At 47.0% G+C, this 26,965-nt stretch overlaps 1 protein-coding gene across 13 annotated transcripts in view; it reads left to right on the plus strand.

Annotated features, from left to right (window-relative positions):
- Nucleotides 1–26,965, plus strand: part of KIFC3 (kinesin family member C3) — a 73,700-nt gene that overhangs the window by 41,793 nt on the left and 4,942 nt on the right. For 11 of the 13 annotated variants that reach the window (XM_073307382.1, XM_073307385.1, XM_073307393.2 and 8 more), the window contains 15 exons: nucleotides 1,981–2,177; nucleotides 6,709–6,792; nucleotides 15,187–15,252; nucleotides 16,046–16,186; nucleotides 16,308–16,547; nucleotides 17,096–17,269; nucleotides 17,649–17,796; nucleotides 18,122–18,252; nucleotides 18,560–18,671; nucleotides 19,251–19,432; nucleotides 19,829–19,933; nucleotides 20,492–20,622; nucleotides 22,871–22,994; nucleotides 24,738–24,867; nucleotides 25,565–25,794. In XM_073307382.1, coding sequence (XP_073163483.1) covers nucleotides 1,981–2,177; nucleotides 6,709–6,792; nucleotides 15,187–15,252; nucleotides 16,046–16,186; nucleotides 16,308–16,547; nucleotides 17,096–17,269; nucleotides 17,649–17,796; nucleotides 18,122–18,252; nucleotides 18,560–18,671; nucleotides 19,251–19,432; nucleotides 19,829–19,933; nucleotides 20,492–20,622; nucleotides 22,871–22,994; nucleotides 24,738–24,867; nucleotides 25,565–25,794 — 2,195 coding nt within the window. The remainder of the gene's footprint in view (nucleotides 1–1,980; nucleotides 2,178–6,708; nucleotides 6,793–15,186; nucleotides 15,253–16,045; nucleotides 16,187–16,307; nucleotides 16,548–17,095; nucleotides 17,270–17,648; nucleotides 17,797–18,121; nucleotides 18,253–18,559; nucleotides 18,672–19,250; nucleotides 19,433–19,828; nucleotides 19,934–20,491; nucleotides 20,623–22,870; nucleotides 22,995–24,737; nucleotides 24,868–25,564; nucleotides 25,795–26,965) is intronic. The other 2 variants (XM_073307384.1, XM_073307386.1) reach the window with 2 other exon arrangements.

The following is a 26,965-nucleotide window of genomic DNA, read 5'->3' on the forward strand; positions in this document are numbered from 1 at the left end:
ATAATTAATTTAAGTTAAAACAACAAAGCCTGAGGAGCTGTGAGGTGCCTTTTGTTTCCTCACTGCTGAGTCTCTTATGGCATCAGTTCTCTTACCATGAAGGCAGCGCAGTGAGAAAATAGCAGGGCACTTTCCTCCCACAACTCCTCACTTTTCCAGGTTGTTTGTCCACTGTGAATTGCAGCCACCGTCAGACCCTCCCTCACCTGCCACGGGTTTTCGATCAAGGCATCTGAATGTAGGAGTTTGTGCGATTTTTTTTTTTGTTCTTCTGAATTAAAAAATATGAATAGTAAAGCCCGACATTACCTGAGGGACTTGAGAGTAGGGTAGAAATAAGGGCCTTGCAAAGGCAGGGTGGACTAGTGGGTAGGTCACTGGACAAGGCCTTTATGAGAGATGTGTTTGAGTCCTGGCTCAGCCACAGACGTCGTATGTGACTTTGGGCAAGTTACTGAATCTATCTGTAAAGTTAAAAAGGGGGATAGTACTTCTCTGCCTCATAGTGGTGTTGTGAGGATAAGATCCACCGATGACTCTGAGGTGCTTAGATACTACCATTATGAGGGCAATGTAAGTACTTAGACATGTCGATAGGAGCTGCAGACCAGACCTGCCCTTACTGTTTTGTAGGGCCAGATTGTTACAAATAGGAGCTGAGTGGGGAAAATGAGTGAGATGTGACCATGGAGCACTGTTAGGAGATTACGGCATGTGGCATGGAGGAAGGAGATTGCTTTACTACCTCTCAGTATTATTCTCTTCACTAGATAGCCTTTTGTATCATGCTTTGGATTGTGGCTGGTGCTCTCCTTCACTTGCTGGCCACAGCCAAGAGTGAAATGCCTTGTAGTCCCCTTGGCTCAGCCCCCCTTCTTGGTAGAACTATTGTCCATTGCGAAGGGTGTATTGGGTTATTTTCCTCCGTTTGCCCCAAAGCATTTTTTTTTACGTGTTAAATGAAATCACGGGCTCTGTCTGTGTGTTTTCTTTCTTGCTCGTGGAGCCAGGAATGTGGAAGTCAGCAGGTGATGAACTCCTCAGCCCGGGGCTCAGAAGCAGTGGGGTATTTATGAACATCACATGCTTGTGTGCTCACAGTGTACTTTCCACCAGCCAAACACCAACAGAGAGTTTCCTGGGGGGTTGTGACTGTGGAGATGTGACGTTTGTGTCATTGCTGACACACACTGTTGTTTCTCTCACACGTGCGCTTGCGTCTCTGGGCATGGAACACTGTTCCCCACATGCTTCCATTGGCTCAGTGGCCACCATTTTCCATCTATGACGAACTGAACATCTTTTAAAGACAATTTAAAAAATATTTGAAGGTATTGAATTGTCAGGATTTGTCTCAAATGCCTTCTGCGACACTTTCTTCAGCCCTGATCCTACAGGCACTTAAGCATGGGTGTGACTTTACTCTGGGGGTACTCTGTAGTCCTGCTACGCTCAGTGAGACCGCTCACACGAGTAGTTAGGCACATGCGTACGTGCTTACAGAATCACAGCCTTGTTTTGGGTCTGTCAGTGTGCATGGAACTCTCAAACAAATTACTGTTCAAAGGTGTACGCACTTATTTCAGGAAAAACTTCCAATCAAATGATTCATCTTCTGTATCCGGAGCATCCCTGCAGCTCCTTCTGGGGGCCGGCAGAACTGCCTCGAGCTTCACTGCTGGTTCTTTCCCTCAGAGCATTGATTGGAGCAGCGGGTGGTTACTGGAGTCATGAAATGGTCCTCTGCATCTACAGCATGTTTAGCCCGTGCTGCTCAGGAAGGAATCTGGGGTTTTCACTGCTGTTATGGACCTTTTCTTTTTGTCTTCACATCTCCTGCTCCACTTTAGTCAGTTAGTGGGCCCTGCTTTTAGTCCACACTTACTGGCCTCTCCTGGCGTGCGTCTGTCCGCCAACCTCCATACATTCACACCTACCTGCTGCTTTGTAAATGTAATGCTAACACTCTTCTTGTTGCAGGCGGAAGATTCTTCGGTGGGAAATGCTCCAGCTTGTCAGGAGCACGTCAGTTTCCTATGATCCAGAAGATGGTGGAGTCTGTGGCCCAGCTGCAGGAGGAGAAGCTGCAGCTGCAGGAAGAGCTGCTGGCACTGCAGGAGAAACTTTCTGCACGGCAGAATGAAGAACTTGCTGTGTCTGTCCAGCTGCAAGATCAGGTACCGCACAAGATGGGGGAGGAAGAACTCTGGGAGTGAACCGAGACATTTTTCAGGGTCCAGATCCCAAAAGGTATTAGGTTCCTAGCTTCCATTGATTTCAAAGGCAGTTAAGTGCCTAAATACCTTTGAGGATCTCGACCAAGGTGTTTAGGCCAACATTGTAACTTACGTGTAAATTGCTATGTTCCAAGTGCTCTCACACTCAATATCTGATCTAATTCCTCTTGTAGAATCACAGAATCATAGAATAGAATCATAGAATCTCAGGGTTGGAAGGGACCTGGTCATCTAGTCCCACCCCCTGCTCAAGGCAGGACCAATCCCCAACTAAATCATCCCAGCCAGGGCTTCGTCAAGGCTGACCTTAAAAACCTCTAAGGAAGGAGATTCCACCACCTCCCTAGGCAACGCATTCCAGTGTTTCACCATCCTCCTAGTGCAAAAGTTTTCCTAATATCCAACCTAAACCTCCCCCACTGCAACTTGAGACCATTACTCCTTGTTCTGTCATCTGCTACCATTGAGAACAGTCTAGATCCATCCTCTTTGGAACCCCCTTTCAGGTAGTTGAAAGCAGCTATCAAATCCCCCCTCATTCTTCTCTTCCGCAGACTAAACAATCCCAGTTCCCTCAGCCTCTCCTCATAAGTCATGTGTTCCAGTCCCCTAATCATTTTTGTTGCCCTCCACTGGACGTTTTTCAATTTTTTCACATCCTTCTTGTAGCGTGGGGCCCAAAACTGGACACAGTACTCCAGATGAGGCCTCATCAATGTCGAATAGAGGGGAACGATCACGTCCCTTGATCTGCTGGCAGTGCCCCTACTTATACAGCCCAAAATGCCATTGGCCTTCTTGGCAACAAGGGCACACTGTTGACTCATATCCAGCTTCTCGTCCACTGTAACCCCTAGGTCCTTTTCTGCAGAACTGCTGCCTAGCCATTCGGTCCCTAGTCTGTAGCGGTACATGGGATTCTTCCATCCGAAGTGCAGGACTCTGCACTTGTCCGTGTTGAACCTCGTCAGATTTCTTTTGGCCCAATCCTCTAATTTGTCTAGGGCCCTTGGTATTCTATCCCTACCCTCCAGCGTATCTACCTCTCCTCCCAGTTTAGTGTCATCTGCAAACTTGCTGAGGGTACAATCCACGCCATCCTCCAGATCATTTATGAAGATATTGATCAAAACCGGCCCCAGGACCGACCCTTGGGGCACTCCACTTGATACCAGCTGCCAACTAGACATGGAGCCATTGATCACTACCCGTTGAACCTGACAATCTAGTCAGCTTTCTATCCACCTTATAGTCCATTCATCCAGCCCACACTTCTTTAACTTGCTGGCAAGAATACTGTGGGAGACGGTGTCAAAAGCTTTGCTAAAGTCAAGGAATAACATGTCCACCGCTTTCCCCTCATCCAGAGAGCCAGTTATTCTGTTGCTAAGAAACACATATTTTAAAGCAGATATTTTGCAAGACCTAGATACACAATGTGTTGTGCTCCCTTTGTTGGCTCTGTGTAACAGCAGTCAACTCACAGGTCTAGTGCAGGAGTCATGGAGGAATGTTGGGGGGAGCGGTGACGCCAGGCAGCTTGGACTTCAGCCTGGCGTGGCGGGTGCCGCCTCCACCCCAACTCACCTCTTTTTTTGGTCTGGGTTGCGGGGGAGACACAATCAAAAATTGTAACTGAAAGCGGGGGCTGAGCTCAGTTTGAAAACTGCTGGTCTAGTGGTTAGGGCAGGACTCTAGGAATGAGGACTTTGAGTTCTATTCACAGGTCTGCCTTTGGCTTTTTCTGATTTTGAACAAGTCACTAAGCAGCTGTATGCTTCAGGTTCCCTGTCTAATCTTCCTCTGAATCAGTTTTGTGGCATTTCAATAATCTCATGAAGTGCTTATAAATCCTTTGATGAAAAGAGCTCGTTAAGCACCAAGTATTGCTGCCTAGCAAACCTACTCTCAGAGCTATGCTGTGATTCTCCATTATACTAGTGTACAAAGGGCCCAGCACGATAGGTTTGTGGTATGAAATAAGCAAGTTAATTCTAGTGTCATTCAAAAGGCAGGAAGTAAAAAACACATTTAAAAATCAGTTTTCCAGCTGAGAAGGAGAAAACTGATAAGAGAATAGGTATGTGGGTGGGTGGATGTGGGGAAAAGGGTGGTGCATGAAGTACAAAGACATTCTTTGGTTTCTAAGAAAAAACAACAGATGTTTTAAAGTCATTACCTGGTTGTTTGTCAAAGTGTAGCAAGATTGTGCAACACTGGTAACCACCGCCCATACAAAAAAAATAGCATTTATTTGTGAGAAAGTGGGACTACAGTGGGAAGGGGGGTTGGTTTATAACTCTAGATGTAACTATGGTCTGATTCTGCTCTTAATTACACAGATCTAAACATGACCGAATAATTGTATTGAGTTCAGTTGGGTTACTCTGTATGACACCAGTGTGCATAAGTTAAAGCAGAATCTGGCCCTATACCAGCTGACAGAGAGAGAGAGAGAGAGTGACATTGTATACAGGAGGCAAATCTCTGCTAGGGAAAAACATCTAGTTAGCATGTGGACAAAGGAGAAGGATAAATTAACATGTCCCATTTCTTTAAAGAGACTTTAAAGGCTAAAAGAAAGGAGGACTTGTGGCACCTTAGAGACTAACAAATTTATTTGAGCATAAGCTTTCGTGAGCTACAGCTCACTTCATCGGATGCTGTAGCTCACGAAAGCTTATGCTCAAATAAATTTGTTAGTCTCTAAGGTGCCACAAGTCCTCCAGAGTAGCAGATTAACATGGCTGCTACTCTGAGACAGTAGTCCGGTTACTCCCAGACCCAAAGGACCAGTCATGTATACCAGGTCAGTTGCACCTTAGATCTCGCACTAAAGATAAAGCTTGAAGCCAGTCCTGTCAAACTATCTAAAGATTTATTAACTAGGAAAAGGAAACAAGTCCTCCTTTTCTTTTTGCAAATACAGACTAACACGGCTGCTACTCTGAAACCTGTTTAAAGGCTAAGAGATACAAAGGCCACACCTACGTGCCAGACCTAGCTAAGAAAACCAGTGGGTGTCATTTCTAGCAATTGTGGCCAGGCTGCAGATACAACCAGTGAGGTCTAACCAGGCAAGCAACCAGGCTCCACCTATTTTTGCAGGAAGGGGTGGGTCTCCACTGCAGGAGAAGTGAATCAGTGTCTCCTGTGGTTGTCTTCATCTTCAGCTGAGGAAGAGAGATGAGCTGGTATTTTCTAATTTAACACTGTGAGTTTTCTGCTAATGAATTTAGGGTTAAACAAACGCTGATGTTAAATGTACTGATAATCACTTATTCTGAGTGGCATTTGTATCACAGGTGAATGCTTGTCTGCAAATACTATTAATTCTAAAGACATTTCAAGACTGACCTGGGTGACTGACTGGCTGACGTTGGAATGGTATGAAGTGTATAAATCCATTCCCGGATAGATGGCTATGTGTAATGCAGACTTGCTTTTGATTTTTTTTTACTTGTTTTTTGTGTCCACACTGTAAGGACCAACTATTGTAAGTGTCCATAGGTTTTGACTCTTTTTAGAGAGATGCTGTTGTTGTTGCTTTGAAATAGTGTAAAATTTCAATATTAAAGGGAAGTAAAATGATTAAAATCTAAGGTATGGATATTAAAAGATTAATTATTCTTAGTGATTTTTAATCCATTAGATCTGTTCTTTGCATTTCTCTCAGGTTGGACAATGAAAACAGCTCAGTCAGTCGCAACTTTTTTAACTTTTTTCTTCACTTCCTGGTTCTCATGCACTTGCGCAGTGCTGCCGTATCTGGGGCTCTCTTGTTTAAAAACAAACTCCTAATTCTATTGGTCTTCGGTTTTGTCGAAGTTTGTCTTTATAAAAGCGTAATTGTTAGGCAGTGTATGACTTCTCAGTGTACTTTTTTAAATGGAACAGCAAGTGTGGGGTGGGATCTGAGTTACCCAGGAAAGAATTCTCTGTAGTATCTGGCTGATGAATCTTGCCCATATGCTCAGGGTTCAGCTGATCGCCATATTTGGGGTCAGGAAGGAATTTTCCTCCAGGGCAGATTGGAAGAGGCTCTGGAGGTTTTTCGCCTTCCTCTGTAGCACGGGGCACGAGTCACTTGCTGGAGGATTCTCTGCTCCTTGAAGTCTTTAAACCACGATTTGAGGACTTCAGTAGCTCAGACATAGGTGAGAGGTTTTTCGCAGGAGTGGTGGGTAAAATTCTGTGGCCTGCGTTGTGCAGGAGGTCAGACTAGATGATCATAATGGTCCCTTCTGACCTAAATATCTATGAATCTCAGAATATGGTAATACCATGTATTTAAGTACTCATTCTAACTTCACCTCATTAGATGGGTGTAACTTAAAGTGAGCTTAATTAATTGTAGCATAATGTAAACATGTATTTGTTTTAAGTCAGCAGTTCCAAACTGAAAAGGAGGACTTGTGGCACCTTAGAGACTAACAAATTTATTTTACTCCTTTTCTTTTTGCGAATACAGACTAACACGGCTGCTACTCTGAAACAGTTCCAAATTGTGGTCCACAGATCACTGAGGGGCTGCAGAGAGCTGGGTGGTCACATGGTAATAGCTCCTTCTCTTTGTTTCCAGCTGTTAAATGCTATTAAAAGAAGCTGAAGTATGTGAATAGTCTGCTAACATTTCTTTCCCTTGTACTTGCCCGCTGTGGCTGCCACAGGGATGTTCCATGATCACAGGTGGAGGGGAAGCACTAATGAGAGTCTTTTTCTGTTAAGAAATGGTTCACTCTTTAGGAAAAAATTGAGATCCTTTATTATAAGCTAAAAAATAAAAACTGGTATTAATTGTCACAGGGAGTCAGACCACTTATAGTAACTCCATCGTGGAAAGACTGTTTGGGTTCAGTTCTCTGGAGGGATCCACTCCCAGCACAGGGGACTTTCCAAGCGGATGTAAAAGCTCCATAGACCCACCTCTTAGCTCCTGTTTTAGGGTATGTGTCCAGGGTCGGTAACGGTTATCCCAGGGAGAGGGAAGGGGTGTGGTTTGAGTGCACGTTGCTCTGTCTGCTCTCATAGGGAGGCATGAGAAGCAAAAGATTTGTTAGAGACCTTTTGAGATAGCTCTGACTAAAGCCAGGGGGCAGAGCACTCTTCAGCTACTTTGGGACCACTTTTGGCCACCCCAGTCTTCATTCTGCATTGAGCACTAAGATGGGGGAAAATAGAATTGGGGTCTTTATATGGAGAAGTGCACACCACCAGATCTTTGTGTCTAAAGACCCTGCTTCTACACCAATCAAAGAGGTGGGTCTGAGAGCCAGAATGTAAACTTAGGAGAAGTCTGAAGTGTGTGTGTGTGGTGCAGGGGAGAGAGGGGAAGGTTGTCAAGCTGTCCTGGAGTGGCTCAAGAGTGTGGGTACCAACCCCAGGGCAGACTGTTGAGAAGCAGGTCACAAACACCAAATTGGCAATGAGTTCTATACTTAGATTTCACCTATTAAGTGTAAACTTCTCAGGCAACATAACAGCCTAACCATGGAGTCACAGATGGTTCCCTTGGCTACTCAACCTAGGCAAGCTAGCTTTTGTGCTAGATGGTGCCCTACACCAAAACTCACAACAGTAGTCCGCAAAAAGAAAAGGAGTACTTGTGGCACCTTAGAGACTGAAGTGAGCTGTAGCTCAAATAAATTTGTTAGTCTCTAAGGTGCCACAAGTACTCCTGTTCTTTTTGCGGATACAGACTAACACGGCTGCTACTCTGAGACAGTAGTCCGGTTACTCCCAGACCCAAAGGACCAGTCATGTATACCAGGTCAGTTGCACCTTAGATCTCGCACTAAAGATAAAGCTTGTAGCCAGTCCTGTCAAACTATCTAAAGATTTATTAACTAAGAAAAGGAAACAAAAGAGTTATTTACAAGCTTAAAGCAGATAAATGTACACACACTCCTAAAGGTAATAGAAGTTTGTATAATAAGCAAGCTCTATATGTACCTTAGGGCTAGCCTACGTTAAGCAGCTGGGGGACCGCATGCTTATGCCTAGAAATCTTGCCCTCTAGAGTCTAAGCAGAATAGAGTTACAGTTTCTCCTTTGTAGGGATGTTTGAGCTACCAGCTCACCTGATGGGAGGATTCAGAGTGGTAGCCATGTTAGTCTGTGTCAGCAAAAACAACGAGGTGTCCTTGTGGCATCTTAGTGACTAACAAATTTATTTGGGCATGAACATCTAGCCCACGAAAGCTTATGTTCAGATAAATTGGTTAGTCACTAAGGTGCCACAAGGACTCCTCGTTGTTTTTGCTGATGGGAGGAATTCACTTGCATGTCTCCTCTTCCACGGGGCTGGCGGGGTGGGGGTGGGGGTGGGGGGAGCAATCAGCAAAGTCTTTTATCTTCTTTGATGTTCCACAATAGTTCTTCTAGTGTTGATGGGCCTTCTCTGTGGGACAGGACACGACACCTTGTGTTGTAGGCCAGCATTACACACTAACTAATGTCTCTTGCCAATCTGGTGACTGACCCAGCTACAGAGGTTTACAATGCAAATGCTCAAATATTACCTTACAATATGGTGTACAGATGTTAGAATGGAGATTAATGCACAAAGCAGTTTACAGGCTTTCAATAAAGTCTGGACACTAAGCCCATTTTTAGAACTCGAATACTTGTTTTAACAATACTAACACTAATCAGGTACTAATGCGGAGAGTGGACTAGATGATACATCTGAGGGAAGGGAACAGAAGGAGACTCCGCCAATTGGAAGGCATGAGATGCACTGTCGTAGGGATGGGGGTTCCACGACCACCGCTCCCCAGAGGAGGAAGTGGGTGGTGGTGGTTGGGGACTCTCTCCTCAGGGGGACTGAGTCATCTATCTGCCGCCCCGACTGGGAAAACCAAGAAGTCTGCTGCTTGCCAGGAGCTAGGATTCATGATGTGACGGAGAGACTGCCGAGACTCATCAAGCCTTCGGATCACTACCCCTTCCTGCTTCTCCACATGGGCACCAATGATACTGCCAAGAATGACCTTGAGCAGATCACTGCACACTACGTGGCTCTGGGAAGAAGGATAAAGGAGTTTGAGGCGCAAGTGGTCTTCTCGTCCATCCTCCCTGTGGAAGGAAAAGGCCCGGGTAGAGACTGTTGAATCGTGGAAGTCAACAAATGGCTATACAGGTGGTGTCGGAGAGAAGGCTTTGGATTCTTTGACCATGGGATGGTGTTCCAAGAAGGAGGAGTGCTAGGCAGAGATGTGCTCCACCTAATGAAGAGAGGGAAGAGCATCTTCAGGCTGGCTAACCTAGTGAGGAGGGCTTTAAACTAGGTTCACTGGGGGAAGGAGACCAAAGCCCTGAGGTAAATGGGGATGTGGGATACCGGGAGGAAGCATGAGAAGGAGCGCGTGAGAGGGGAGGGCTCCTGCCTCATACTTGAGAAAGAGGGACGATCAGCGAGTTATCTCAGGTGTCTATACACAAACGCAAGAAGCCTGGGAAACAAGCAGGGAGAACTGGAAGTCCTGGCACAGTCAAGGAATTATGATGTGATTGGAATAACAGAGACTTGGTGGGATAACTCACATGACTGGAGTACTGTCATGGATGGATATAAACTGTTCAGGAAGGACAGGCAGGGCAGAAAAGGTGGGGGAGTTGCATTGTATGTTAGGGAGCAGTATGACTGCTCAGAGCTCAAGTATGAAACTGCAGAAAAATCTGAGTGTCTCTGGATTAAGTTTAGAAGTGTGAACAACAAGGGTGATGTCGTGGTGGGAGTCTGCTATAGACAACCGGACCAGGGGGATGAGGAGGACGAGACTTTCTTCGGGCAACTCACAGAAGTTACTAGATCACAGGCCCTGGTTCTCATGGGAGACTTCAATCACCAGATATCTGCTGGAAGAGCAAGACAGCGGTGCACAGCCAATCCAGGAAGTTTTTGGAAAGTGTAGGGGACAATTTCCTGGTGCAAGTGCTGGAGGAACCAACTAGGGGCAGAGCTCTTCTTGATCTGCTGCTCACAAACTGGGAAGAATTAGTAGGGGAAGCTAAAGTGGATGGGAACCTGGGAGGCAGTGACCATGAGATGGTCGAGTTCAGGATCCTGACAAAAGGAAGAAAGGAGAGCAGCAGAATACGGACCCTGGACTTCAGAAAAGCAGACTTTGACAACCTCAGGGAACTGATGGGCAGGATCCCCTGGGAGAATAACATGAGGGGGAAAGGAGTCCAGAAGAGCTGGCTGTATTTTAAAGAATCCTTATTGAGGTTACAGGGACAAACCATCCCGATGTGTAGAAAGAATAGTAAATATGGCAGGCGACCAGCTTGGCTTAACAGTGAAATCCTTGCTGATCTTAAACACAAAAAAGAAGCTTACAAGAAGTGGAAGCTTGGACAAATGACCAGGGAAGAGTAAAAAAATATTGCTCGGGCATGCAGGAGTGAAATCAGGAAGGCCAAATCACACCTGAAGTTGCAGCTAGCAAGAGATGTTAAGAGTAATAAGAAGGGTTTCTTCAGGTATGTTAGCAACAAGAAGAAAGTCAAGGAAAGCGTGGGCCCCTTACTGAATGAGGGAGGCAACCTAGTGACAGAGGATGTGGAAAAAGCTAATGTACTCAATGCTTTTTTTACCTCCTCCTTCACGAACAAGGTCAGCTCCCAGACTACTGCACTGGGCAGCACAGCATGGGGAGGAGGTGACCCGCCCTCCTTGGAAAAAGAAGTGGTTCGGGATTATTTAGAAAAGCTGGACGAGCACAAGTCCATGGGGCCAGACGCGCTGCATCCGAGACTGCTAAAGGAGTTGGCGGATGTGATTGCAGAGCCATTGGCCATTATCTTTGAAAACTCATGGCGATCGGGGGAGGTTCCAGATGACTGGAAAAAGGCTAATGTAGTGCCCATCTTTAAAAAAGGGAAGAAGGAGGATCCTGGGAACTACAGGCCAGTCAGCCTCACCTCAGTCCCTGGAAAAATCATGGAGCAGGTCCTCAAGGAATCAATTCTGAAGTACTTCGAGGCGAGGAAAGTGATCAGGAACAGTCAGCATGGATTCACCAAGGGCAAGTCATGCCTGACTAATCTAATTGCCTTCTATGATGAGATAACTGGCTCTGTGGATGAGGGGAAAGCAGTGGACGTGTTATTCCTTGACTTTAGCAAAGCTTTTGGCACGGTCTCCCACAGTATTCTTGCCAGCAAGTTAAAGAAGTATGGGCTGGATGAATGGACTATAAGGTGAACAGAAAGCTGTTTAGATTGTCGGGCTCAACGGGTAGTGATCAATGGCTCCATGTCTAGTTGGCAGCCGGTATCAAGTGGAGTGCCCCAAGGGTCGGTCCTGGGGCTAGTTTTGTTCAATATCTTCATTAATGATCTGGAGGATGGAGTGGATTGCACCCTCAGCAAGTTTGCAGATGACACTAAACTGGGAGGAGAGATAGACACACTGGAGGGTAGGGATAGGATACAGAGGGCCCTAAACAAATTAGAGGATTGGGCCAAAAGAAATCTGACGAGGTTCAACAAGGACAAGTGCACTTAGGACGGAAGAATCCCATGCACCGCTACAGACTAGAGACCGAATGGCTACACAGCAGTTCTGCAGAAGAGGACCTAGGGTTACAGTGGACGAGAAGCTGGATATGAGTCAACAGTGTGCCCTTGTTGCCAAGAAGGCCAATGGCATTTTGGGCTGTATAATTAGGGGCATTGCCAGCAGATCGAAGGATGTGATCGCCCCCCTCTATTCGACATTGATGAGGCCTCATCTGGAGTACTATGTCCAGTTTTGGGCCCCACACTACAAGAAGGATGTGGAAAAATTGGAAAATGTCCAGTGGAGGGCAACAAAAATGATTAGGGGACTGGAACACATGACTTATGAGGAGAGGCTGAGGGAACTGGGATTGTTTAGTCTGCAGAAGAGAAGAATGAGGGGGGATTTGATAGCTGCTTTCAACTACCTGAAAGGGGGTTCCAAAGAGGATGGCTCTAGACTGTTCTCCGTGGTAGCAGATGACAGAACAAGGAGTAATGGTCTCAAGTTGCAGTGGGGGAGGTTTAGGTTGGATATTAGGAAAACTTTTTCACTAGGATGGTGGTGAAGCACTGGAATGCATTACCTAGGGAGGTGGTGGAATCTCCTTCCTTAGAAGTTTTTAAGGTCAGGCTTGACAAAGCCCTGGCTGGGATGATTTAACTGGGAATTGGTCCTGCTTTGAGCAGGGGGTTGGACTAGATGACCTCCAGAGGTCCCTTCCAACCCTGAGATTCTATGATTCTATGAACACAGAGGTGAGCCAGTCTGAGCCCTGCTCTACGTTACAGAGTTAGGCAGCTTATGTCCACCTAACTCTGTAAGAGTCTACTGTAAAATTTTGCTCCCGCCGATGTAACTCACCCAGGACACCAATTTAATAACTCTGCCTCCACAAGAGGCGTAGCGCTCCTGGTGGGGATGCGCACTGCCCACACAAGGAGAGTCGTGTGGACATGCAGAAGTGATGTAAATATGGTGGTGGAGCTATGGCAGTGTAACTTATGTCAATATAATCTTGTAGTGTGGACATACCCTCATTCCAGCTAAGTATTTGTCAGTGCTCAGTTGAGACATGGAGGCCTGGCATGAGCTGGCACCTGCTTTGCCAGCGTCAGAGGGTTTAGCTCACCTTTTGGTCTGGCCGATGCTGTTGAAACACAGGTTTTGTCCTGGCTTTATCCTAATCCTCTGGGAGTTTGTCAGGCATCCCCTCGCTACCTTAGAGTAACTCAGGTTCCATCTGTGTGTCTGCACTGCTGCCATAACCCTCCCACTCCTGCCATCCTGTGAGATTGAGAGCCCTGACCATGAGACAGAGCCCAGCTCTCTTGGCTGGCAACAGGAAGCATTAAATGTTGAACAGAAAGGCTGCCCATCAGACAGTCTCTTAAATATTGAAATTTGGACACTTGCAGCTGTCCTGAGGGTAAACATGATGTGCGTGGTGTAATCGTCTGCAAAAGTCCCCCTTACCGTTTATCACCCTGTTCTGGTCAAATTTAGCCTATTGTCCTGCAGGTTGCTTCAGGCAGACAGACCACTGTACCTGTGTGAAGCCCCTCTGGAGTCAATGGGGCTCAGCACAGGTGCAGGGGTCTGCCTGTGTGGCTCTCATTGCAGGATTGAGACCATACCGTGTAAGTGCTTTGGGGGCGAGGACGCTGTATTTTGTCTTTAGTGAAGCCACAGCACACAATGGGGGCGCTGTAAAGTCAAAATAATGGACTCCTGCGGTGTAGCTGGTGTGACGTCTCTGAGACTGCACTGCAGCGGTTCAGGTTAGTCATTTTTTCCAGTGGATTTCCTTGTCTGACACTGATAGAAGAATAGGACCAGGTAGAGCAGAGAACTAAGTGAGAGCTCTGCAGAAATCCCGTACGTTTTGCCAAAATCCCTCACTTCTCTTGTTCATCGGTATGAAGATGGGTATACTAGTAACGTCCAGCCAGGGCTTAATCTGTAATGAAAGAGTTGCCACAGCTCGAGTGATTTATTTTTACATTCGTAACGGATGCAGCAAGCCCAGAGGTGCCGGGGCTATGGACTGCCAAGCTGCCAGGTGCTGGGGCTCAGTCCTAGCAAGCCCTGGGACAAATTAAGCACAGCTTACAGACTTCGATCTACTGTATCCCTGGAGCGGATATCCCTTACACACATGGAAGGAGAACGGTGTGCTGTACATGGAAAAAAATATTCTTTGACGTCTGTTTAGGAGGATTCTCCTTCACGAACCTCACCATATAAAAGGAATTTAAAAGCCACTGCAAGAAAAAAAAAGTAATAGACATCTTCCTAGAAGAAAAAGCAAAAAGTGCCAGAACCTGGGAATGGGAGACAGGGGATGGATCACTTGATGATTCCCTGTTCTGTTCATTCCCTCTGGGGCACCTGGCATTGGCCACTGTTGGAAGACAGGACACTGGGATAGATGGACCTTTGATCTGACTCAGTATGGTCGTTTTTATGATAGAGGAAAGCAAAGACCCCTGGCAAGGAGGGGACGATTTGATCTCTGAGCACAGTTGGGGTGGAAGATTTCTCCAATAAGAAACAACATTTTTTATCCATTAAAGTTTCTCCCAAGAGTTGGTGAAAGAATGGAGGACAAGCTGTCAAAATGCTCATGTGGTAGAGGAGGTTACCTGAAAAAAAAATCTTTTTTTATTTTTAATCCTCAAACGTGCATTGAGGCAAAAAAATGAGTATTTGGTGTGGGTAGCTCTCAAATGTGCAAGCAATTATCAGAGGAAATGGGATGAAACTGAGCAAAGAAAACTTTTGCTGAATATCAGGAAATAGTCCTAACAGTGTGGTCTCACTCTGAGGAATGATTTGCTCCAGGGCAGTGGTGGGGGGCCCATTATTTGGAACTAAAACTGGATTGGAGAAGATACTGCCAGGTATCTGCGCTGATCGCAGGTGTGGAGTAAGGGACCAAATAAGTCTATTTCCTTTCCAGCTTGAATCTTTTTATGTTCCCACTTTCTGTTGATGTTTTCAGTGGCAGCTCACAGTTAGCCAGGGCTGCTATGTACCCAGTTCTCTCCAGAAAAGCTGCCTACATGGTATTCTACAGTCATGTTAGCAGAAATAAAGAGAGTGCGTTGCTTGTTTGATGAATAGCACCCCATGTAATTTGGGGATTGCTGGTATGGTTCGTTGTCTTCTCAGGGCCAGCTTGGTAGTCTTGGACATTGCTTTCTCTGGGGTGGGGGGTTCCGCAACTCGTAACTACCCAGTCTATCGGTCTGGCTCTGTGTGGCTTGTAGGAAATTCATGATTTTTCCCTCTGGGCCTTAAAGCCCCTTATTTTTGTGCCGGAGCATTGCAGCTTCAAGTGAAGCTGTGTGTAATTTGAGCTGGTGTGTGTCGGGAGGAGGTGTTTGTGGTCAAAATAAAAAGGGGACCAGCCTAGTCAACTTGTGCCTGTGTTGACAGGTTGAAAGTCTGAAGGGGAAACTCCTGGATCAAGCTCAGGAAGTGAACAGACTCCATTCTGAGTTGGTGAGCCCTTGGAAACTTATCTGTTTTTTATATCTGTATTACATGTGTTTTTCCCCTAAGGAAATGGTTACATTCTTGGTTGAAGTTGTTGGTTGTTGTTGGTCCTTAGTATTTTACATATGAGACAGTAAAACAGGGAGAGAAAAGAAAGAAATCTCAGTGCAGATGGGGATTGTTTAGAAGCCTAAGGGTGATGAATGAAATACTCCCAGAACCATAGGTTTGACCCAGATGGATTTGGGCCAACCTAAGGTAGATAAATTGAAGTCCATTAAGTTACATGGAAGTTTGTCCAATGCAGCCTTAAAACAGAGGCCCTGGCACTCTTCTCCATAGCAGGAGTTTGCTGCTGGTGTCCTTGGACAAAATTTCCCATGCCACTATTATTGTGGTATTCAGTGGCTGCATTCTGCCCTTCACCCCAGAGATGGCTGCATTTCAGGAGTACCATATGTGTACAGGTTTCAGAGTAGCAGCCGTGTTAGTCTGTATTCGCCAAAAGAAAAGGAGGACTTGTGGCACCTTAGAGACTAACCAATTTATTTGAGCATTGTTAGTCTCTAACGTGCCACAAGTCCTCCTTTTCTTCACATGTGTATAGTGCGTGAAAAATGTAGAATCCTTAATTATTATTAAAGATACTGTGCCAAATCCTGTTCTTTCTTTTATTGGTGCAACTCCACTGAAGTCAAATGCATTGCATGGGTGTAGGGAGAGCGCAGAATTTGACCCACTGACTGAAAGTAAAATATTGGGTTAAAAAACACTCTGTCTCCTCTTCTGCCCTTTTCAGGGTGGCACTGACTTGGAAAAGCACAGGGATCTGCTCATTGCAGAGAACGAGCACCTAAAGCAAGACATGAAGTCATGTGAGGCGGAGCTGCAGAAGCTGAAGAAGCAGCATGTGAAATGCATTGACTGCGAACACATCCAGGTAGCGAAGTCCCGAGGGTGGGGAGTGCAGACAGAGCTGTTCATTATGTACCATGTGCTTGCTGCCTGCCGATCACATGAAACTTGGCTTCCTCTCCCCCCTCTCCCAACCTGGTTTGCAGGAGAACGCGAGGCTGCAAGAAAGGGTGGCCCAGCTGCAGCTGGAGGTGGAGGAGGCAAAAGGGAGGCTGTCGGAGCTGGACTTGGAAGTGCAGCAGAAGACCAATCGCCTGGCAGAGGTAGAGCTGCGCTTGAAGGACTCCCTTGCAGAGAAGGCTGAGGAGGAGGAGCGACTCAGCAGGAGGCTGCGGGACAGTCAGGAGACTATAGCTAGCTTGAAAGCCCAACCCCAGCAGATAAAGGTGAGATGGAACAAATCATTTATGCAGGGCGATTCCTACTGATCATTCTGCCCATTTGCTGTTATAAATCCACGCAGAAGGCACGCCTTTACATTTTGCTTAGAGAGAAAGGGCCAAACTCTGCCAGGCTTTCTCCCCTATTAACCCCTTGATGTCAAAAGGGGTATAAAATGGGCTAGCCCTTGACTCAGAGAATCTAGGAGGAGCTTGCAGGCGGTTTGAATACTGTTTGTTGTTTGTCTGTAGCTTATACAGAATCCTGGCAGCGTACAAAGTGCTTAGGGTAGGTGAAATCTGTCATATAAATAAGAGTCCCAGCTTTGTGCGCTAAAGATGCCACTACCTGTTTAAAGTTATGGTAAATCCGTAATGGTGGTTATGCAGACCTGCACTGAGCTCCAAAGGACTTGCCGGTTTCATCTGGTCCTTATGGATAAACTTCCTTGGAAATTCAGTGGGGAATGCCTTTGATTCGGCCAAGGCCGTGTCTGTCCCAGGCCTGATAGTGGGGAGTTTCTCAAGTGCTTGTGTTGGGAATTTTTTTGTAGTATATCATCAAAACGGTGGAAGTGGAGTCATCCAAGACAAAGCAGGCTCTCTGTGAGACCCAGTCACGGAATCAGTACTTGCAGGAGCAAGTGGGGATGCAGAGACAGGTGCTAAAGGAGATGGAACAGCAACTACAGAAGTCTCAGAAGACTGCAGCCCAGCTCAGAGCCCAGGTAATCAGTACTGCATAGAGAAGGGGAAAATATACAATGCGTGGGTGGAAAAGGAGAGAAAAACAGCTACAAAGGAACATAGCAAACTGCATCCAACCTCAGAGCTCAGGTCCCTGGGTCACACAGGGAACGTATATGGGAACAACTTGAAGAAGTTCCACTGGTCACATTACTCCTTGTTCAATGGCCCTTTTTGATTGACTGTTTCTGACTTACTCACCTAGCCCCATGGTACAAGTAAAAGAATTTTAGCAAACTCTGATAAGAGTTGGCATGAAATATTGGGTGGGTGGGTGAGTGAGTCAGTCCTGCTGGGCTTGGCCTTTGTGATGCTGGTTTTTGTCACAGATGAATAACTCCGGTTTGGGTCCCTTCCTAGATTATGATGTATGAGTCTGAACTGGAGCAGACACATGGACAGATGCTGGAGGAGATGCAGAACATGGAAGATGACAAGAACCGGGCCATTGAAGAGGCATTTGCACGAGCTCAAGTAGAAATGAAAGCTGTGCATGAGAACCTGGCAGGTGAGGAACAGGGGAAGCAAGTCCCAAAACAACCTGACGAGGGTGGGTGGTACAGGTACTGGGGAATGTAGCTTTCCAGGTGATGCTACACATTCTCATTTGCACCAGGACTTCCTTTGGAGTGACGAGAGGAAAGCCACACTTGGATTTAGAAATGCCCAGCAGCATTAGTGAATCCTCCCCACATCTCTGCCATCTGCTCTGTTGGTAGTTTGAGTTCTGACCTACACTTCCAAGTGAAGGCTCCAAACAAGAGAAGGGCTTTATCACCTTCAAGGTGGGATCTGAATGTGAGGATTATCAATTGTCTTATGTTTGTTTGCAGGGGTCCGGACAAACCTTCTCACACTACAGCCAGCACTCCGAACCCTTACCAATGATTACAACAGCCTGAAACGGCAGGTCCGAGACTTCCCCCTGCTACTGCAGGAAGCTCTGCGGAATGCCAAGGCAGAGGTGAGTATGGCAGGAGAATCCTTGCTCTGCGGAAGAGAAGGACCTAACACTGTCGCTTTGATTCTGCCACAATTAGGTTTGCACAGTGAGCATGAAGGAGACAGATGCTCTTTGATTCTCTGCCACGGGAACATCCCCCATGTTTCCCTTGTTAGATTCCTTTTCTGGTTCCTGCACTGTGAAAGAGAAGTGTGTGTGTGTGAAAGAGGGGGGGTGTGTGGGTGTATGTGTGGGTAGCATGCTGTGGTGGGGGTTCGCCATACTTCAGTTTTTTCCCCTCTCATAATTCGTGTCTCCTCCTCTTCAGATTGGACAAGCCATTGAGGAGGTGAACAGCACAAATCGAGAGCTACTCAGGAAATACCGCCGGGAGCTGCAACTCCGGAAAAAATGTCACAACGAACTGGTGCGGCTGAAAGGTGTGTGTGTGAGAGATATTATTTAGACAGCGATGTAGGGCAGATCTTTTCGGTGGGTGACATTAATGCAGCTGTAGGGCAGAGACTTCCCACTTCAAGCTTTGTGACTGGACTGAAGTTAGACATTTGTTCAGGCGTGAGGCTGGGATCGTTGGTTCTGGGGGGCCCTACCCATAAGGGCAATAACAAAAGCTTCAGCATTTCTGTCGCACAGTAACCTATTGTGGTCTGTCTCCAGATCACCGTGGTTTCACTGTGTTCTACCAGGGACATGATTCGTGGCCTGCTGCAGACAACAGTGTCTTGTGACTCCACCCATGCATGCGTCACATATTCTGTGCGGGGCACTAGCAAAACCTCTGTCCTGTGGGAAGTCTGCATGATCCGGCTGGTGGTCTTGGAGCATGTTACTCTAAGTCTCCACCTTTGGGATCTGGAGTTGCAGAAGAGAATGCGAGCGGTGAAGTGGATGGTGTTAAGCACCTTCGCTGTCTGATGCCCTTTGATAAGAGATAATCGGTGGGAAGGTTGATCGAGAGCTTGTCTCTGTGTTTTAGTCTGTATTTTTGTCTTGTAAAGGAAATATCCGTGTGTTTGGCCGAGTCCGGCCAATAACTAAAGAAGATGGGGAAGGGCCTGAAGCAGCCAACTCAGTGACCTTTGACCCTGACGACGACGCTATCTTGCACCTGATGCACAAGGGGAAGCAGGTGTCTTTTGAACTGGACAAGGTTTTCTCGCCGCAGGCAACACAGCAAGATGTAAGTACATTAGCATGGACTTCCACCTCAAGAGAAAGGTGTGGGTCAACATGAGTGTACACATAATTATTTCATAAGGTCGCAGATCACGCACAGGTCCCTGATTTTGTAGGGGAAGGATGGAGAAGAGAAGGTAAAGCAACTCTTTCCTCCAAAGGAGCAATAAGCCGGCAGAGGAGAACTCGAGTAGACTTAAGAGCTGTATCTCTGCTCCTGCCGGTATAAATGTATATGCTTTTCCGTCACCCAATGGTATGCAATAAATTAATGTAGAAACGAGAGGTTCCAGCACAGCCAGTCAATCCCAAGTGTAATCTGTATGAGAGGCTGCAGCAGGGGGAGTGGTTATGCTGGGGTGTCAGATATTGCTCATTTTTATTTCTTTCCCATTGGCAGGTATTCCAGGAAGTTCAGGCCCTGATCACATCCTGTATTGATGGCTACAATGTCTGTATATTTGCCTATGGACAGACAGGTGCAGGCAAGACATATACAATGGAGGTAAATTTCCCCTTCTCGCCTTTTCTCTCTCTATCTCCCTCCATCTTCCCTTTCAGTGTGTCTTCTTGCTTTGCTTCCTGTATTCTACAGCTCAGTGTCATCATTTCTTGAGGAAGGGTGAGGGTAGATTGATCCCTAGATCACTGTATGTAACGGATATGGTCATGGGTAAATGTGTGTAAATTCCCCCTTTGTCACCATGACCAAGAATGATGTTCCCTGATTAACCATGCACAGCAGCCCTGACTATGCATCTTCCAAGTTGGTAACAAACCTCACAATGCCAACAGCAGAACAGTCTGAAGAAGAAGGTTGGAACCTGGTTGTTTTGCAACCTTCTGGCTGTTCCCCTTCTCTTCCATGAGCGTGGGAGGTGGATCTTGGTGATTCCACAGTGAATCATGGATGCCTGTTCCAAGCTTTGTCGTGGTGTAATATCCTACCGGTGTCCTCACAACTGCACACCGTATGGGCTCAGTGGTGAGTCTTGTGTCAGTCACTCTGTCACACCTTTCTCTCCATTGATGTCACATGTGAGATTTTTTTCGCGATCATCAGGGAACTCCTGAAAACCCAGGAATCAACCAGCGAGCTCTTCAGCTGCTCTTCTCCGAGGTGCAGAGGAAAGCGTCTGACTGGGGCTACACTATCACTGTCAGTGTGGCGGAGATTTACAACGAGGCGCTCAGGTAACAGGAAGGGAGCCTGGGAAGGGTGGGAGTCTGTAGGAAAGCTTGAGTGTGGGATGTCTGTGTCCCTTAATGGGTGACATGGAGTGTGTGCGCTGAGTCACCCTGCAAAGGCAAGGGCAATCTGTCCTGGTGCTCCTCCAGGGCAAGGTGGCTCCGCACTGCACGTGGGCAGGGCTGGGCATAAATGACACACCTGAACTCTGAACCAGGCTGTCTATTGTCGGTGTAAGAAGAACAGGAGGACTTAGAGACTAACCAATGTATTTGAGCATAAGCTTCCATGAGCTACAGCTCACTTCATCGGATGCATTCAGTGGAAAAATACAGTGGGGAGATTAATATACACAGAGAACTTGAAACAATGGGTGTTACCATACACACTGTAACCAGAGTGATCAGGTAAGGTGAGCTATTGCCAGCAGGAGAGCCGGGGGGACCTTTTGTAGTGATAATCAAGGTGGGCCATTTCCAGCAGTTGACAAGACTGTCTGAGGAACGGTGGGGGGCGGGTGGGTGGGGAATAAACATGGGGAAATAGTTTTACTTTGTGTAATGACACACCCACTCCCAGTCTCTATTCAAGCCTAAGTTAATGGTGTCCAGTTTGCAAATTAATTCCAATTCAGCAGTATCTCTTTGGAGTCTGTTTTTGAAGTTTTTTTTGTTTATTCCCCCCCCCCACACACACACTGTTCCTCACATGTTCTTGTCAACTGCTGGAAATGGCCCACCTACAAAAGGTTTTTTTTCTCTCCTGCTGGTAATAGCTCACCTTACCTGATCACTCTGGTTACAGTGTGTACGGTAACACCCATTGTTTCATGTTCTCTGTGTATATAAAATCTCCCCCCTGTATTTTCCACTGCATGCATCTGATGAAGTGAGAAATAAATAAATTTGTTAGTCTCCAAGGTGCCACAAGTCCTCCTGTTCTTTTTGCGGATACAGACTAACACGGCTACTACTTTGGAACCTATTTTCGTTGTGTTTACCAGGGAGTTTACTTGTAGTGCTTAGGCTGGGAATTCTTAATGGCTGAAAAGCAGGTTCGCTTCATATATCTCTCCTCCTCCAACTTGTCTAGTGTACGGTCTCTTCTCTCCCATGTACAGGTAATTAAGAAGCATATGGTGTCTCCAAAATCTTAAACTACCACACTGATCCTGGGCTGTACATTCTGTTTTTGATGTGTGCTCCAGTCCCCTAGCTTTAGCGGGCTCGGGGATTTTTCTCAGCACACAGGGCTTTCAGAACTCCTGCCTGGAATTCTTCCCAAGCCTTGGGTTCCTAGAATGCCTTCTGTTTCTATGGCCTCTCGCTCATGCCAACACCTGTTAAAACATCAGCCAGCAATCAGACTGTATTTTTCCCCTTCATGCTTTCGCTCTCTGCCTCCTCATTTTCCGCTAATGGATGTGGAAACCCCAACAAGCTTTAATTGGAAGCTCTTTTACATTAACATTCTCTGCCTGTGTTTTGTGCCTTTGGCACTTTGGTTGTTACGTTTGGAAATTGTGAGCTATGGTCTCAAAGAATGAGAAGCATTTTCCTCCAGTGAATTCTTCTTCTTGTCTCCTTCAGGAGTAGGGTTGGGGGTGGGAATGGAGCATAGAAGGGTGGCAGCAAAGACACTGGAAAAATGACTTAATTATACAGCAACTGGGTAGGTTGAACCTGAGACGGAGACTGTCAGTTGTTGAGATAATAAAAGCTGCAAACCAGGCATGAGTCAGATCAGGTGGAAACAGGGGAGTGGAACTTCTGAATGTGTATCTGTTTGGGGCGCTATACGGATGGGTTATGTTACATTCCTGACAGACAAATAACACACACACAGAAAATAGAAGAGCTGAGACTATAAATAGATGAGGAAGCATCCAGTGGGAAATGATTCCTCTGAAAATCGTATAGCTGGTGTTGCTAGTATTTAGTCTGTGCTTGTTCACCCAAAGCCAATGAAAAGGTTCTGTGGGCAACAGTTGGGGTAAGCATGCTTGAGGAGAGATCCTGGCTTCCAACGGCTGGAAAAAGCTTGTCCTGTCTAGGTCATAAACCAGACCACTGGCAGAGCAGAGGAGAGCATGGGAGCCTGGCCTGCCTCGGGCTGTAGTTTCCTTGGTGGGGACATTAGTTCAGGGGTGGTCAGGCTGAAAGGCCTCATACCTTTCACCTTTGTAAGTCACTAGTATAGGGAACAGAAAATGACACGAGTCTGAGGGGAGGGTCACCTTACCCATCTTTACAGGGACTTGCTTGGCAAGGAGCCTCAGGAGAAGCTGGACATCAAACTGTGCCCGGATGGCAGCGGGCAGCTGTATGTACCAGGACTGACTGAGTTCCAGGTGCGAAGTGTGGAGGATATTAACAAGGTAAAAACATCCTGAGAGATGGAGAAACCAGGAGGGGAAGGGCAGCGATGGTACCTAGTAGATGGGGTGAACCAGCTGGGGGATCACCTACTGGGATGGGGTGAACTGCCCTGTGCATTAGAGAGACTTACTCAAGTTCTTGTCTTATGAACAGACCAGCTGCTGGAGCAGTGGTCGCAGCACAGGGACAAGAGGATGCAAATGCCTCATCTCTCCACACATAAGATCAGGGCCATCCCTAGGGGCCTGGGACAACCCCCCCACTCCCTCTGGCCCAGGCCCTGCCCCCACTCCACCCCTTCCCCCAATCCCAGGCCTCACCTCTTCCTGCTCCTGCCCCACCCCACCCTGCCCTACCCCCTTCCTGCCCCCAATCCACCCCTTCCCCCAATCCTGTGCCCTGCCTCTTCCCTCTCCTGCCCCTCCCCACCTCTTCCCACGGAGTAGAGTGGGCTGGAGCTGGGTTGCTTGCTGCTGCCGGCACCAGGCCCCCCGCTAACTCCCCAGGCTGCCCTGGACCCTGCGTCCTGAAGCACGGGGCCCCCCAAAGCATGGGGCCTGGGGTGGTTGCCCTGGTCTGTCCTATGGATGGGACGGCTCTGCATAAGATGAAGGCAGTGGGCACAGATCCAAACCCTCCTGGACTCACATGTGTGATAGACTGACACGTGTGATATTTGCCTCTTGTAGGAGTCAGACTGAAAACGAGGCACCCAACAGAATCGACCCAGAAAGCAGCTTGTAATGTGAGCTGTGTTTCTTCACATGCCTAAGATGTACTGTAATTTCAATTTCATGAGTCAGCACTTCACAGAAACAGGGAGCAGGTGACAGATTTGTAAAGAATGAAGATACATTTAGTTGGGATTGGTCCTGCTTTGAGCAGGGGGTTGGACTAGATGACCTCCTGAGGTCCCTTCCAACCCTCATCTTCTATGATTCTATGAAATGGAGGTCTAAGTAATTACCCCTCCGAACTGGGTATGTTTGTGAGGAGCAGGGAAGGGAGACTGGAATAGGGCCCTGAATATAATGTGACAAATGCCACATGATGAGACCAGTTCGGAGGTCAATAACCCTTTGTGTGAGCCACCAATAATTTAAAAATAAGCTTTTGGGGCCTAGATGGCTCTCAGGGCGTTAGTAGGATACCAAACCTTTCTCCCACAGGTTGAAGGGCTGGACAGTGCCTTGTGTGAAATGAACTGTCAGGTCTCAGTCCACTTCTGTGTCCATATCCCAATTATATCGCCCCGCGACCCCCCCCCAGACACCCACCCACCCACTGGGTTTGCACCCTTGCTGGCAGTCTCTGAAAAGAGTGGGCCTTGTCCTCCCACCAGAAAAGGAGAGAGATGCACTGGCCAGAGATGTGTGATGGGAAACTAGCACTGACTGCTCATACCATACCTATTCTATGGGCAAATTTAGTGCTACTGTCAATCCAATATCTTTCGTGAGCAATTAAGGTCAGTCATTGATGATTTCATTGCGGAAGGCATAGGGTTAATATTTGCCTGGGGTTATGAGCATCTGCAAGGGAGAAAGGGCTGCCGTTCATCCACGTTCTGCTCAGAAAATGGGGTAGCCAGTGGTGCGGAGCATCAGCAAGGAAGATCTGCCAAAGACCTGCCCACCATGTTGTCATTTAAGAAAGTGGTAAATGTAGACAGGATAGATGAAGCTGCTGGCCAGAGAACACAATGAAATCCAAAGGCTCACGGCTTTCTGCCTCTCTCCCAGGTATTTGAATTTGGGCACTCAAACAGAGTGACTGAGTACACCAGCCTCAATGAGCACAGCTCACGGTCTCACGCCCTCCTCATCGTCACAGTAAGAGGACTCGACTACAGCACAGGACTTAGAACCACAGGTTAGTGTCTCCTAGGAGGTGGAGGGTGAGACTGGTGATCACACCTGTGCTTGGATGACACAGGCCTAGAGATTTGGGTTCAACTGCTGAAGTGGGTAACAAGTGAAAAAAGAACTGGGTGCCACTGGCCTACTCCCTAGGGGATGCTTGTCTCTGACACAGAAGTCCACACAATTACTGGGAGTCAGTGTTTGGGAGCAGAATGCTCAGGGTGTTGCTGGTCAGGACTGAGTTGTGTAGCCGAATTGAAAAAGAGGCTGGCTACTCTAGAACATCTGTAGTTATACATGCTAAGATAAGGTGCTCAGATTTCATGCTTCGGGACATCAGCTGATTGCTACAAGATCAAGAAGGAATTTTTACCCCCATGCATTGCACAATTGTGCAGTGATTCTGTATCAAGTGTAGGCAACCCCCAAAGGCTGGCTCAGCTTGTACAGTCCCATCTATTGGCCCTCTTTCATCAGCTCTAAATGTAATGAAAATCCAAGCTGCAGGTTGATCTGTGGGACTCTTTACTCATAATTCTCCATAGCAATATAAAGTTTAGTGTGTCTAGTTCCTAACTGGAGAGGATGGGGATGTTAATTAATTGCTAGGCAGGCCCCACTGTGGCTAGCACTTCCACATGGGCCAAGCAGGTAACTGCATAGGATTATTAAGTTTGTGCGTGTATTTGTGTTTTGGCTGGTCATAGGGAAGCTGAACCTGGTGGACTTGGCTGGATCTGAACGGGTAGGCAGGTCTGGTGCAGAGGGAAGCAGGCTCCGGGAGGCCCAGTACATCAACAAGTCGCTGTCAGCACTAGGAGATGTGATTTATGCTCTGCGCGCCCGCCAGGGCCACGTGCCATTCCGCAACTCCAAACTGACCTACCTACTCCAAGACTCCCTCAGCGGAGATAGCAAAACCCTCATGATGGTGCAGGTAGGTTCTGGGGCCGAATGGGCAGATGAGGTAAGGAGAGATGGTTGACTGAATCAGGAAACTTTATACTGTCAAAAAGCCAAGAGAAGTCCAGAACCTCATGGTCCAGAACCTCATTGGGTTCTTAACAGGTCTGAGGAACGGACATAAGAAAGCTTGTCTCAAGTTTGGATCGGTAGATACAATAAGGCTTCACTTGAGGTGTGGCTCTCCTCTGAAAGTGGCACTGTAGGGTTCTACATGGAGTGTCTCTAATTTTAATCAATGGTGCTGTTTATAAGTGAAAAGATGGGCTTTTTCGTAACAGCCAGCAACTTGAGAGTCAAGTTGGATTTCTTCCATCTCATCACCAGTAATAAAGGCCCTGCAGGCCAAATTATGGCTTAGTGACACCTGAGTACCCCCTTGGCTTCAGATTTTGCCTTCAGTGAGACCTGTGCAGTCCTGTTGCTGTCTGTGAGTTTGCACAGGTGTCACTGCCTGGAACCTACTTGGCAGGTTTGTCCCTAATGCATAAGAAGGAATAGAATTTGGCTTCCTCTCTCATAGCTGTGTTGGCTTCTGCATGGATAATAGGCGTAAAGAACAGTAAAAACTTGTTTTAGTTGCTAAAGTGAGCAAGGCTGACCCTGAATGCCCCATGGGGAGTAGATGAATAAGGAGGTGCCATTTTTACACAGTCATTTTTTAGAGTAGAAACCACATTTCTAAGAATAAGTTTGCAGTGCAACAATTGATACTATACTATACAATTTTAATGTGATCCACTAACTGGCTTATATGTTCGCTGGGCATTTATTTAAGCCGCTTCATTCTGTTTGTTCGGTTTGATTGGGGCAATACACAACATGTATTTATATAGCTGCCTTTGACCAGACTCAGGAATCAGTCACTGCCCTTCTGCTTTTTGAGAACACCCTCAATGTTACCACTGTGAGGAGTGGCACCCTCCTCTGGAAAATCTTCCTACACACCCACTAGGATTAGCTCTTCCACTGGTGTAAACTGGCATAGATTCACTGCAGTCTTCCGACTCTGTGGGGGGGTGCGTCCGTGTGCCCTTCTTTGTCGACGTTTGCTGCAGACAGCTGGGCTTCCCTACATGCCTTTACTTCCCACTTCAAACCATGCTCCTGTCTCAACATGAAAGTGCTGCAGGCCATAACGTATT

Source organism: Lepidochelys kempii, chromosome 12 (assembly GCF_965140285.1).
Source record: "Lepidochelys kempii isolate rLepKem1 chromosome 12, rLepKem1.hap1, whole genome shotgun sequence".
Classification (NCBI taxonomy): Eukaryota; Metazoa; Chordata; order Testudines; family Cheloniidae; genus Lepidochelys; species Lepidochelys kempii.